General features: G+C 38.2%; 1 protein-coding gene across 4 annotated transcripts in view; it reads left to right on the top strand.

Moving 5' to 3' along the window:
• Positions 1-14,439, top strand: part of TMEFF1 (transmembrane protein with EGF like and two follistatin like domains 1) — a 98,162-nt gene that overhangs the window by 44,694 nt on the left and 39,029 nt on the right. For 3 of the 4 annotated variants that reach the window (XM_028493749.2, XM_028493750.1, XM_055087067.1), the window contains exons 3-6: positions 1,959-2,088; positions 5,637-5,663; positions 7,270-7,332; positions 8,055-8,151. In XM_028493749.2, the coding sequence (XP_028349550.1) occupies positions 1,959-2,088; positions 5,637-5,663; positions 7,270-7,332; positions 8,055-8,151 (317 nt within the window). The remainder of the gene's footprint in view (positions 1-1,958; positions 2,089-5,636; positions 5,664-7,269; positions 7,333-8,054; positions 8,152-14,439) is intronic. The other variant, XM_024126479.2, reaches the window with a different exon arrangement.

Here is a 14,439-nt window from a genome sequence, read left to right as displayed (position 1 = left end):
CCGTGAGCCATGGCCGCTGAGCCTGCGCGTCCGGAGCCTGTGCTCCGCAACGGGAGAGGCCACAACAGTGAGAGGACCGCCTACCGCAAAAAAAAAAGAAAAAAAAAAAATTGGCAGGGACTTCCCTGGTGGCCCAGTGGTTAAGAATCTGCCTGCCAATGCAGAGGACACGGCTTCGATCCCTGGTCTGGGAAGATCCCACATGCCGCGGAGCAACTAAGCCCGTGCGCCACAACTACTGAGCCTGCGCTCTAGAGCATGTGAACCCCAACTACTGAGCCTGTGCTCTAGAGCCCGTGCTCCGCAACAAGAGAAGCCACCGCAGTGAGTAGCCCGCGCACTGCAATGAAGAGTAGCTCCCCGCTCGCCGCAACTAGAGAAAGCCCGCGCAGCAACAAAGACCCAATGCATCCAAAAAAAGAAAAAGGGCACAAAATTCTCAGAAGTTACATATATGGTATTATCACCTACTTTTCACCTAACATTATCTTTTTCTGTCACACAGTATTCTTATAAAGGGTAATGCTCAGTGACTTCTTGAACAGATGTAGCATGGTTTAAATAAATATTGCCTTGTTGGATATTTAGGTTGTTTCTATGTTTTAGATATGAATACATTTCTATTTGAAATGACTGTAATAAATTTTCATCTACAATAGTTTCCTTCAGTATATCCCTAAATGTGTAATTCTAGATAAAAAATCACATTTCTTTTTTAGAACTCTTGAAATGTATTGTTAAATTATGTTCTCAAAAGATTGAGCCAGTTTAAATTAGCGCAACAGGTGTATTGGTATGCCCACCAAATTGGATTTTTTGTTTGTCTAATAACCAGTTTTATAAGCTAAAAATAGCATCGCGTTTTCATGTACCACTGTGATTGCTAGTGAAACTCAGCATTTTTAATATATTAATTGACCATTTGTTATTTTTTGTAAATTTGTCTTTTGTATTAATTTGTACTGTCTCTCTTTTAGTAATAAGTTATGTCATATTATACTATTTTCCCCAGATTTTAAAACTTTAGTTCTTTATGATATTTTTGACATTTAGAAGTGTTAAAGTTTTTTAAACATACCAATTCAGTGTCATTTCTCAAACATGAATCGTCTTTTTCTTTTCATCTGCTAATCCTTCAAGGCCCAGTTCACATTTCACTTTCTCTGAGGAGGCTTTTCTTGAATACTTCAGTTTATAGTAGTAGGTATTAGATATTACACTTATTGTCTACACTTTTGATTTAGTACATGATCATATATATATATATTTCCTATTTATATGGTTCGCTAACAAGATTGTAAGGTCTCTGAGAACAGAGTTCATTTTTCTACTATAGCATTTACCTTGAGACTTTGGGTACTAGACGTATTGAATAAGTGAATTTTGATAATAATGAAATGACATTACATCATTAGTGCTCATGACAAACATTGGCAAACATTTCCTCTTATATTATCTCCCTGGATCACAAGCAAATGATGTAGATAGGATAGGGATTTTCATTCTCATTTTTATGGATAGTTGATAGTTAATTTTCGTTATGAATGTGAAAAAAGATATGAGAAGGTAGCATAACTCTTCTTTTTAAAAACCAAATAGGGCTTCCCCGGTGGCACAGTGGTTGAGAATCCACCTGCCGATGCAGGGGACACGGGTTTGTGCCCCGGTCTGGGAGGATCCCACGTGCCACGGAGTGGCTGGGCCCGTGAGCCATGGCCGCTGAGCCTGTGCGTCTGGAGCCTGTGCTCCGCAACGGGAGAGGCCGCAACAGTGAGAGGCCCGCGTACCACACACAAAAAAAACAAAAACAAAAAACAAAAACAATAAAAACCAAATAAAAGAACAAACTCTTTTGTAGTAGAAGTATGTCATAATACTATGGTATTGCATTCATGAATATGAAATGAGCTATTAATATTCATGCCTAGTCTGAGAACTTATTTTTGTTTCTTTTGCAGTGCCATACAAATTATATTCCCGTCTGTGGATCAAATGGGGACACATACCAAAATGAATGCTTCCTCAGAAGGGCTGCTTGTAAGCACCAGAAAGAGATAACAGTAGTAACAAGGGGACCATGCTACTCTGGTATGTGTGATATTCTTCTGAAAAAATGTTAGAAATGGTTCTGCCATACTTTTAAGAGGAAGTTTCCAGTCAGAGGTTTATTCCCAAAACTGCTGTATGGATTGCTGATGATTATGTGGGGAATGGGGGAGCTCTTTTTTGCCTCCATTTCACGTTGCTTTTTAACCCCAGCTAGTCTTGTACTGACTATGTTACTTCTCAGGACGTTTTTAATGCTTAATGCTTTTTTTGGTGGGGACTTTGCATATCTTTTGCCTTATGGTTTGAATATAAGACAGGATAAGATTTGGGGTGGGAAATGCTATGGGATCCATTTTGTTGATTTTTATCTTGGTGGGTGGGGAGTATCCATAGGAAGTCATTAGTGGCATCCCAGGATGTGTCTCTGTCCGATCTTTTTATATCTTCTCATTTCTGTTTGCTAGCCTTCGTCATCCACCTCCCCCAGTTGTTTGTATTTACTTCCTTGTCTTTTCCTTCCTGAATTGGTAATGGTTAATTTTGGAAGGCATTAATATTAGTATCTTACTTGTGTTTGTATTTGGGGGCAGGGATGCAGAGTGAGGTATTGTAATAGAATTATTGTATGAAGGTTAGCAGTAAAGGTGGAGACTATTCTTATATGATTACTCCATTTCCTTTCTTTCCCTGTATATTACAGTGCCTGTGTTTTTATTGGGGCTCCATTACATAAGTGTAATTGATTGATGGTCCATGTGGTTGATCTCAAACTCCAGGTACACTAATATCACATGACTCAAAGCCCCCACTCTGAACTGTGTGGTTGGTATTTCTGGTGTGGCCAGCCCCTGCCCTAAGAGTATTGAGTGTGGCTTGTCCCACCCTAAGGTCTGATGTGGTCAACGCCCTTCCTAAACATCATTGCCTTCCGGAAGCTGAGGGCGAAGGCCAAAACTCTCTTTGGGCAAGGCCAAATTCTTTTCCAAACACTAAATAATTATATGCTCTTAGGCCAATAGACTATCATTTTTTTTTTTTTTTTTTTTGGTGGTACGTGGGCCTCTCACTGTTGTGGTTTCTCCCATTGTGGAGCACAAGCTCCGGACGCGCACGCTCAGCGGCCATGGCTCACGGGCCCAGCCGCTCCGCGGCACGTGGGATCCTCCCAGACCAGGGCACGAACCCGTGTCCCGTGCATCGGCAGGCGGATTCTCAACCACTGTGCCACCAGGGAAGCCCTAGACTATCATTTGATATGGTTCTTATACACTTCTCTAAGTACATTATGTTTCACAGACTTGATTTAGTAACTAAAAAGGAATATGGAGTTCTTTATAATCCCAAATTAATTATGCATCCTTTATGAGAACTTTAAGACACCAACTGCTTTGATAAGCAGTGAATATTAAACATTGGGAGGCAGAGTGGAAAGAGCTGGAAAGAGCACTGCACTAGGGTTACAAGACTTGGCTTTAAAGTAACTCCAGCTCTTGTATGACCTTACACAAGTCACTTAGCTGCTTTGAGCCCCAGTTACATACCTAATTTGTTAGATGGATGTCATCTTCTGGGGTTAAGTGAGAATTGAATGAGCTAAGCTGTAAGGTGCTATATTGATTTTGTTATCTTCTGGCTGGGGCCAGAGTTGTTCATGTCATTTGGTCTGCTGTTGGTCCTATTCCCTGTGCTAGGAACAACATTCTCCTTTGCTTATTTGAGAAGTTTTTTATGCTTTAAGATTGAGCTTAAGCCTTTTCTACTCTGTGAAATCTTTCTTCTCTGGTATCTCCTGGCAGAGTTTATTCACACTTTGTGCATATCTCTATGTAAGTATCGTACTGTATTTCATTTTTCCAACACATCTGCCTTTGGTCAGATCCTGTTTCTCAACAGGAAAGTACTATGTCCTGCCTAGGGAGGTATATCATAATCCCAGGGTTCGGGCAGGGGAAGGTGTGTGTCCAGTGAAAATATGATTGACAAGAAGAACTCAACCTCACTATCAGAATAGTCACAGTATATTTAATTTATTTCACAATTTTAAATGACCCTTAAGGAAGGTGTGAGATATTATATTTATTAAAATTGGACATTAGTTGGAAAAAAGATTGGGAGTGAGTAAGTATGTCATGCACTGGAACTGTCTTATTTATCAGTTTATATCTACCTTTTACTTATTATTTGTATGTTGTCTAACACATAATAAGTACCCAGTCAATGTATATGGAATAGAAGGGAAAAAGAGAGTTTTCCTAAGAAAAGTTTGGTAATAAAAATACTTTTGAGTTCCCTTTTTTTTTTTTTTTTTTTTTTTTGCTCCGGACGCGCAGGCCCAGCGGCCATGGCTCACGGGCCCAGCTGCTCCGCGGCATGTGGGATCTTCCCAGACTGGGGCACGAACCCGTCTCCACTAAATCGGCAGGCGGACTCTCAACCACTGCACCACTAGGGAAGCCCCTTGAGTTCCCTTTTTCCTTGTCTTTTTTTCTGCTCTTTTACTCTTTCTTTTCCTCTTTCTCAGAGAAGATATAATTTTTTTATGGTTGATCAATCAAAATGAATACAATGTAAGACTTTGTGTAAAATCCTGTGAAGAATTGAAGTGGATGCTACATAAAATATGTATTCTTTTTCCAGTTCTTCCTGTTTCTACCACGTTTGGGACTTTTATTATAGTCTACAGGAGATTGAAGGGAATGGGGGAAGGGAGTGATATTGTTGAGGGTGTCTCCCACTCTAGAGAACTATTTGAAGAACTGGAATGGATTCTCTAGGAAATCCTCCTCCCTAGAAAGTGCTGGGTAAAGTGTTAAGTTCATCGCTTGCCATCTCTGTTCCACACTTATGATACTACACCATTGCCCTCTTTTCAACATGCTCTGCGCCATATGTTGGTTCTTTTAGGATTATAAAATACATATTTTAAATTAATTACATTTTACTCTGGCTTGCTGGTAACTTTGAGGAAGGCTCTTTAATTTGACTAGTAACAAGTTTCCCACCTACACCTTGGTAAGATTCCTTCTGGTGAGGTTTCCTAGAGGAAGTTAATTTCATCAGCAATATGAAAACCATAACCTTGAGGTTCTTTCCTTCTAAACCTTGGGGCTTTTCATATCTTTTGGCTTTTGGCTGTTATCCACAGATTTAATGAAGAAGATCTTTGGAGCAAGACCCAAAGCTCTTCTCCTCTCTTTTTAATAAAAGCAGTTTATTCTTTATTCCTTTCAAGCTTTAATAAAATTAAAAATTTCTTCTACCTTTTAAGTGAGTTATTTAAAGTTATTTCTATTTAGCCATTTACTTTATAATGTTTATTGGTTTTTACTCTGTACAAGGCACCTGGGTATTTCCTGAATGGGCTACAAAGATGTATGAGGTATGGATTATGTGTCCAAGTAATTTATATTTGAAGAAAGGTACAAAATAAGTATATAAGAATAAACTGTTAGATATCCAGAAAAATGAGAAAAGGGGCTACATGAGAATGGCTATCACATTTTGATTTTTGATAAGAAATTTTACTATTTGATAAGATGAGATTTCCAGGAAAAGTATTCATATTCATTCTTTATTTTTCTTCTCAGATAATGGTTCTGGATCTGGAGAGGGAGGTAAGTTTCAAATACCCCTTAAAAAGCGTTTTTTTTCTTTCACTTTTTAAAAACAGCCCTATTGAGATAAAATTCACATACCATGCAGTTTGCCCATTGAAAGTATGTAATTCAGTCACTTTTAGTATATTCACAGAATAGTACATTCATCACCACAGCCAACTTTAGAACATTTTCATTACCCCGAAAAGAAACCCTGTACCCCTCAGCTATCACCCCCAATCCCTCTATCCCCCTTAGCCCTTGGCATTCTTTTTTTCCTACATTGATTTTTCATTATAGGTTTCATTATAGGTTTGTCAGACAAAGGGGAAATGTTGCTCCTGTTAAACTGAAGTTACACCAAGGTGCCCTCTCCTTAGGATCATCCCCAGATGATTTTAGCTTGGACCAGAGTATATGTAACACTCTCCCATCCCTTGCTTACGAATTTTTCTCATAAGGAATTTTCAAGGTACAATATTTAAAAACTTTGAAAAACTAATATTTGGTAATTCAGTTTACTCTGAATTATTAGAATTGAGAATGACTGATCTATTTCATGGTCTAATGAGGCTATAATTCTTAATGAGTATCCACTGTATGCAAAGTAAGTTTGAGGTGCTCTGGGGATGCACTAAAAGAAAAAACATACTCTGGTAAAACTCACACGTATGCAAATGAAAACTACAGTTGTGATCCTTTCAGTACTATCTGAAACCTTACTCCACCCTTCTACATTTCATAGAATCCTAACATTTTAGAGTTGGAAGGGACTTTGAAGGTCACCTAGAGAGTAGAAGAACTGTTCTGAGAAAGAATTTCAAGGATGACAGTTTGACCTTAAAAAAAAAAAAAGATTTAAACTGTCCAACAATAGAATTTAATTTAAATGGACATGTTCAAGCAGAAAATTCGTGATCATGTGTGAAGGATGAGATCATAAATTCTGGATCTTAGAGCTGTTAAGGACTTTAAAGGATCATGTGGTCCAGCCCCTGTGGTCAGATATTCAGTTAGGAAACTGTCATTGTTACTATATTAAAGAAGTGGAAGTTGATCTCCAGATTTGCTTATATGGTACAAATACTGGATATCTTGCCCTGAGGATGTTGGTTGTTGGCAATTTTTTTTTAGGGAGTATGAGTTAGAAAGGCTAAGTGGTTTGCTCAGATTAATATACAAACTTTAGTGAGCTCATGGTGGCTGTATGATTTCTAGATCTGAGGCCTTAGAAATACTTAGGATTATGCTCCCTGGAATTGTTTTGGGAGTATTCATTAGAATTTGGGGAGGATTTCTACTTAAAGTGTAGGCAGACACACAAAATGGCAAGTTTGGTAATAGTACCAAACAGGCACTTAGGTTTGTGTGCTTTCCTTATAACATCTTCTTTGCTGATTGACATCCCCTCAATAAGGTGTGCTTTCCCAAACCAGACTGGGAAATCCCTTGAGTAAACTGTAATCCCTAAATTGGCTTCAGAACTGATCTCCCTGCCCAGTTTGAGGTTATCAGGATAGGATCCACTCTAGTTAAGACCCAGAAGTATAGGGTTCCCTAAATGTGGGATATGAGCTGAGTTGGGGGCTGGTGGTATACACTGTTGTTTTGTTCTGGGTCATAGGAGATGCATACCCTTCTGTATTCTGGGTGTTGTTGGCTGTGCTAGGTGGTGAAGTAGAAAAGGGTAAGTCCTTTGTAAATAGACCCCTTTCCTTTTTAAAATTTGGAGATAATTTTTTTTTTTTTTTTGCGGTACGCGGGCCTCTCACTGTTGTCGCCTTTCCTGTTGCGGAGCACAGGCTCCGGACGCACAGGCTCAGCGGCCATGGCTCACAGGCCCAGCCGCTCCGCGGCATGTGGGATCTTCCCGGACTGGGGCACGAACCCATGTCCCCTGCATTGGCAGGCGGACTCTCAACCACTGCGCCACCAGGGAAGCCCTGGAGATAATTTTTAAGGCAGGTGTGAAACTGACGTGAGGAAAAGGTAGTGGTTAGACTCTGCTTTGTTTAATCACTTATTTGCTAACCAGGATTGCACAGGCTATTTCAATAGGGTAATCACTGGACTAAATTTATTGCTCATGTTTTTTTTTTTTCCCTCTGTCTTATTTAACGTTATGGTAATTCGTTTAAAGAATCAGCAAAATCTGGCATACTGTTCCATTGTACATAGTTTAAGGGATTATTTTTCTAGCCCCAATACTTTTTTTTTTTCACAGAATATGTTGTACTCTGTATTGACAACATTTTTGGACTCAAGCATTGATAGATTTTTGGAACTGATTTTTTTCAAGAGTTTGGGTACATTTTCCCAAGAAATAAGATAATGGCTGCTGAAAACATGAAGCATATCTGGAAAAGATCCCAACTTTTGGTTGAAAATTTAATTTTTCTTTTTAAACAGAAGAGGAAGGGTCAGGGGCAGAAGTTCACAGAAAACACTCCAAGTGTGGACCTTGCAAATATAAAGCTGAGTGTGATGAAGATGCAGAAAATGTTGGGTGAGTTGATTGAGGGAAGGGGATAAACTTACTTGGAGGTTAATTATCAGCATTATTATATTATAGAAAGGTATCATCTAATTTGCTTCTGTGTATTTTGTGTGTGCCTTCTATGTTTTTTTTGTTTAATGCTAGTCTATTGGCTTTTAAATTGATATAATACTATAGCTATTTAAGTGTTTTAGAATGGAAATCCATTTATAATTTTTTTCATTTTACCGCTGCCTTTTTTTCACTAATAGTTTTACATATTTTATACCAAGTGCTAATTTTATTCATCAGAATTACTCTTATTTGGAATTATCTTACTATTATATTTTTAACTAGTATCAATGATAAAGTTTTTCTTTTTCTTAACTTGCATTTTTATACACAAACTTTTCATGTATTTCAGTGTATTAAGAAAAATTCAAAACATTCAAAATTTTAGAGATAATAAGTAAATATTATATAATAAGTAAAATTTATTTCTGGAAATCTCAGCTGCACTGATTGACATTTTGTTTTATTTTCTCACTCATATTCAGCCTTCACTAAGGTGGGTTTTGTAGCTGGACAGAATTGTCTGTCCAATTTCCTGTGCACTCCCTGTGAGAAGGGTGTTGTTTGGTGGAGTAGTAACAATATAGACCTCATCAACAGTCATGTTTGTTTCTTCCTTTCATCAGGTTCCAGTTTGTTTATTCCCAGTCTCAACCTTCTTTCAATTCTCTGTGGTGCTTGCTTTTTGCATAGTTGATTTTAAAAGCTTTAATGCTGTCTTTAGGACCTTATGTAGCACAAATGGATCTTCTTCATTTCCTCAATTTTCCCTTAGTGCATATTTTACACTTATTTTATAGAGATTTGCATGTTCCTTCTTACTCATATGTATTTTCACTGTGAATTTCCAGACTCACGTTTTATTCAGCCCTTAAATGCCTATTTGAGCCTTTTACTGATCAATGGTAGTATGGTTTAATTAGCATTTATGCCCGGAATGAGTTTTACAAATCAGGATAACCACATTTTCAGTATTTTGGTACAGAATCACCTATTTGTCTGGCACTTGGTAAAATTAAATGTCTGATAATTTACTTGATATATGTTTGAAAGTAGGTGAGAATTGGCAAAAGACACGGTCAATAAAAAGTGAATTCAGCAAACCCTGAGTTTGCTCTGTTTCTGCATATTGGTCACTTGGATTGACATGTCCGTCTGTTTCAAACAGAGTGGATTGATTTGTACGAACATGTTTTCCAAAGTAGATTTTGGCCTGTAGAATATGAGAGAAATGATAGCAATGTGGACTTGCAGAGAGAACAGGTAATAGGTATTATGTTCTCTTCTTCTCTCTTTGTACTGATGATATGCATGATGAAACACCAGCATTTGTGTGTGTGTGTGTGTGTGTGTGTGTGTGTGTGTGTATATTTTTGTAGATATTTAGTTCTTTTCAGTACTTTTCCTCAGGACTGTTCTATAATAGTGTTCAGATTCAGAATAGCTGTCAGTGATTGATTGGCTTGATCTGTTGTTATTCCTTTGACAGTACCTCTCTTCAGTCCTATTTTTTACATTTCTCTGCTTTCATTTTTCATCCCTTAATTGAAAGAGATAGAGATCTTTTGCTGGGAAGTAGAATGGATTCTGTGTAGTTTCAGAGGTGGCCCCAAGCATGACATCTATATGATAAAATACACATCTTTCTATGTACCCCTTCTCTTGATGGAATATGTAGCCTATGCCCAATCAGAGCAACTCTGTTGTATATACTAAATTCATTTTGTGTGTGTCTATTTGAGAACTTGTAACTGCTGTTCTTGCAGGTACAGGCTCTAAGCATAAGAAAGTGGGCATAGACCAGGGAAGGGCTTACCAATAGTAAGGAGCATGCAGGCTGAGGAGCTTCCTAAGGAGCACATGGATAGATTGGGACAGGCAGTCAAGACCAGGCCAGGAAATTGATGCAATAATAGGAGAACGTTAAGGAAGCAAACTGTACCTTTACCTAGAAAATAAGTACATATATACATAGTAATAATAGATATTAAGTAAAACAAAATTCTATAAAATAATACTTAACCTTTACTAAAAATAATGTACTCTAATATTTTCCATACTGATTATGACCTACAGTTAAAAAAATTGCTCTGTAATGTAACTATAATAGATATTTTATTTCATGTTATATTTTTAGGTATGGGTATTCATTTTCATTAAAGAAATATTTTATCTTTTCTCATTTTGAAATGTCTTTCCTATCAAAAGAAATGCTATATATAACCTATCTGGTTTCCAAAGGGCAGCTAATCTTTTTTTTTCCTTTTGTAGTTGGTTAATTTATTATTATTATTTTGTGTGTGTGTGTGTGTGTGTGTGTGTGTGTGTGGTACGCTGGCCTCTCACTGTTGTGGCCTCTCCCGTTGCGGAGCACAGGCTCCGGACGCACAGGCTCAGCGGCCATGGCTCACGGGCCCAGCCACTCCGCAGCATGTGGGATCTTCCCGGAACGGGGCACGAACCCGTGTCCCCTGCGTCGGCAGGCGGATTCTTAACCACTGCACCACCAGGGAAGCCCTATTATTATTTTTTAAAATTTCTTTTTTTATTGAAGTATGGTTGATGTACAATGTTGTGTTAGTTTCAGGTGTACGGCAAGGTGATTCAGTTATACGTATATATATCTATCCTTTCTCAGATGCTAAAATCTTTCTCTTGCTTTACAACTCTTTCTTTTCTTCGTGTTAATAGTAGGAAAAAAAACCTGGCTATTTGTGGGAGGGGATAAATGGTACCATGTAAGTTAATTTTCTGCTATTAAGAGAAGTGTAGTTTTTTATTTAGCCATTTAAATAGAAATTGATTTAAATATATTGTCTTAAACAGTATACAAAACATATTCTAACATATTCTTAGAGTCATATATTGTATAGTTTGTTACATTTTTCAAATGCTGTTATATAGATTATTTTTTCAGCTCTTTATGGCAGTCTGTCCAGTGGGTAGGGCAAGGAAGTATTATCCTGATTTTACTGGGGGAGTTGAGCTCAGAAGAAGCTGAATGGCTTGTGATCAAGCAGCAGAACCAGAACACAGGTCTCATGACAAGAGATTTATCCATTCTGTTGTGCACACGTGTGTGTAATACGATGATCTTCTCAGAGGCCACTGATGTTTTTAGTGGTAGCTGTTTCACGCCTACTAAAGGCTCCATTCTGCTTTGTGTTTTGGGTTCTACACTGTTTTATAAAAATGATTTTTCTTCTCCCATGTCAGGCTCTTCGCTGTTGCATCTGGGTGCTGTCAGTATGCCTTGTCAGTGATTCTGACTGTAGATGACTCCAACTTATTAATTGCCTCTCTGCTTCCCTGAAATAGGAAACAGTATGCTTGTAGAAACTATATCTAATGTAGGAATAAATTCTAAATGTAAAATCAGAGTAAATAGGTTCTTAGTGGAGTGTATGAACTTCAGATATTGCATGAGTTTTGTCTCTCTTGTCTGCTCAGTGGCTATTTTATTTATAATTTAAATTATTTTTGCTTGTGAGAGGCTTTTTTCCTCTTTCTTCCCGAAGCACACTGTGTCTCTAATGGCATCGTGGGGCTTTGCATGGGTTTGTGATGGCTATCTTCACTGATGCTTACCTTTTGAATTTATACCTAGAGCGAGGTAGTTGAGGTTCCAAGAAATTTGACTCCCACATGGGTGAGGTTTCAGTATTCCACTGCGACCGTTGTGACATACAGTGGCTAGACTTTCTGCTTAGTCTTAAAACTTGGAAACAATACCTGCTTTACAGAAAATTGTATTTCCTAAACTACATAATCGTAGCAACCACATCCCCTCTTTATCTAAACAGTATTTCTAACCTGTCCAAGGCTGAGGTTATTGCTGCAAGATAGCCCTCAGCTGTTTGTCTGGACAGTGGGACCAGATAATCATAGAACTCCTTCAGCCAGGTAGACCTTTTATATACCTGACCTAAATCCCTGCCATGAACGATTTGAATAGTCTGTAAAATCATCTGGCATAATGTCAGTACAGGCGAGTTATAAAAAACCTCCAATTATTCCTTTGAACTTTGTCTGCCATGTGCTTTATGGAAATTGTCCCTGCTCTTCTGCCTCTTTGATGTCAGTCATTTTGGAGATGCTGTTTCCCTTTTCCCCTGAGTGATGTAAGCTCTCAGAGTTGCTCAGAGAAAGAATCATGTAGGTGTGCAGTATGACAGACAACGTTGAGAAGCAGTTAATTCACCTGTTGGACATCTTTGTCATTTATGGTACCATTTTCTGTTTGGACACAGTTGCTGGCCACTATCACAGTCTGATGAGTCTCTCCCTCAGAACGTGGAATGAAATTTTTTTTTTGTTTGTTTAAACAGAGAGAGTAATGCTGTACATCTGTCGTCTCCATTAATGTCCTCCTTTCTGGAAGTTGCACATACTTTTAAAAAAAAGAACAACCAAAGGAGTTCTTTTCTACCATTATCTACTCTTCGCTTCTGATTTCCTCCTAATCAGAGATGACAATAATTTTCGTCATTTAACATTGCCTGACTCTGGATATTTGGAATCTAGACTTTTAAAACTATTTAGGTTTAATAAATTTCTACCAAGACCCCTTAGATTATAATGGAAAAATAATTGTATGTTGTCCATTATGCTCTGATAACAGGAAATAAACACTATTAAACGTTATTTTATACCAAGTATAGCCCAGATGTTAATAATGACAGGCTCATTTGTCCAGAAATGCAGAACACAGTATCCCCATGGCCTCCTGCAGTTTGCTGAATGCTCTGTTACTCTTTGATGATTTGCCTCTGTTATTCTGTCTGCCTGAAGTCCCACCCCTGTATACCTACTTGTTTAATTCCTACTCTTCCTTCCAGCTTGGATGAAGTATGACTTCAGCAGCTCTTCCTAGCAACCTCCCTTACTGTTTCTGCAGTCCCTATGAGTTAGGTGACTAACTCTGTGTTCCTCCCTTGGTCTTGAGAAGAACAACCTCCACATAGCACTTATACTGTTGGGATCACTAACAGATTGTGGGCTCCCTGAGTACAGGGACTTTGTCTTGCTGGTTTCTGTGTTGGATGAACTTGCCATAAGGTTGGGTATCTTAGGGTCCCTCTATAGGTCTTTTTGAACTCGTGGCAGTTCACACAGGGCTTTCCTGTTCACTTAGAGCCACACAAAGGGTCGTTGTGATGGTTTAACATGTGTGAAAAGGACTAGTAGTATTGTGAGGAATTTGTAGCAGGTGAACTTGTTGCAGTCTTCATTAGGTGTTTATGAAATCTAAATAACTTCACATGAATTAGTTTAAGCCAGTGTTTTCCTAACTGCTAAATAAAACTTACCATATGGAGAAGGAATGACACTTTCTATGTACAGTAAGGGGAAAGGAAGAGACAGGATAGATATTTTTCAATAATAATACCTTTCAGATGTACGTAGTATTTGATGATTTCAAAGGGCTTTTTACAAAAGCTTATTTGATTCTGTCACCAGTGTTTGAGGTATTATCACTATTATTAAAGACTCAGAGTTGTGATTTGCCAAAATCCTAGAGCTAAATCAGAGAAGTCATTGAATTTATTCATGTATGTATGTATGGATTCATGCCTTTGAAATTCATAGTGTTAGAAATTCAAAAGCTGTAAAAGGCTTTACAGTAAAAGGTCTGTTTCCCACCCCACCCCTGATCCTCAGCTACCCAATTGTCTTCACTAGATGCAGTCACTGTGATCTGTTTCTTAATCTCCCAGAGGTATTTTTTGCAGGTACAAGCAGGTATGTACACGTATTCTCTTTCTTTCCTTTTTTTAAACTAATGGCAGCACACTATACGTACTGCTCTACTCTTTATTTAAAACTTTTTTGGTAAAATGTACATTTTGCATACAGATGTGTTTAAAACACACACATGCAATTTAGAGAATACTACACCTATATACCTAACACCTAGGGTACAAAATAGAATATTGCCAAATTCACAGTACCGAGTGTTGACTTAGCCGGCACTGTTAGATGAAGGCTTACGGAAAAAGACACATTGAACAGTCTGTGTGTCAGAGTCTGACTTTTGGCTTCCTGGTTTACAAGATTTCCTTCTGGGGAAGTGGGTGGGCAAGACCCTGAGTGTTATGGGGAATGTCATAGGGCTCATAGTTGAGACATCTGGTAGGATTCTCGTGTCACCAGGTATGGATGATTGTCAGAAATGTGGTCAGAGAGTGGACTGCTCTGTGTTTTCTACTTCCAGTCTCACTGTAGCTGACCTCCAGCTCTCAGGAG

Source organism: Physeter macrocephalus, chromosome 9, assembly GCF_002837175.3.
Source record: "Physeter macrocephalus isolate SW-GA chromosome 9, ASM283717v5, whole genome shotgun sequence".
Classification (NCBI taxonomy): Eukaryota; Metazoa; Chordata; class Mammalia; order Artiodactyla; family Physeteridae; genus Physeter; species Physeter macrocephalus.
This window is presented reverse-complemented; position numbering and strand designations above follow the sequence as displayed.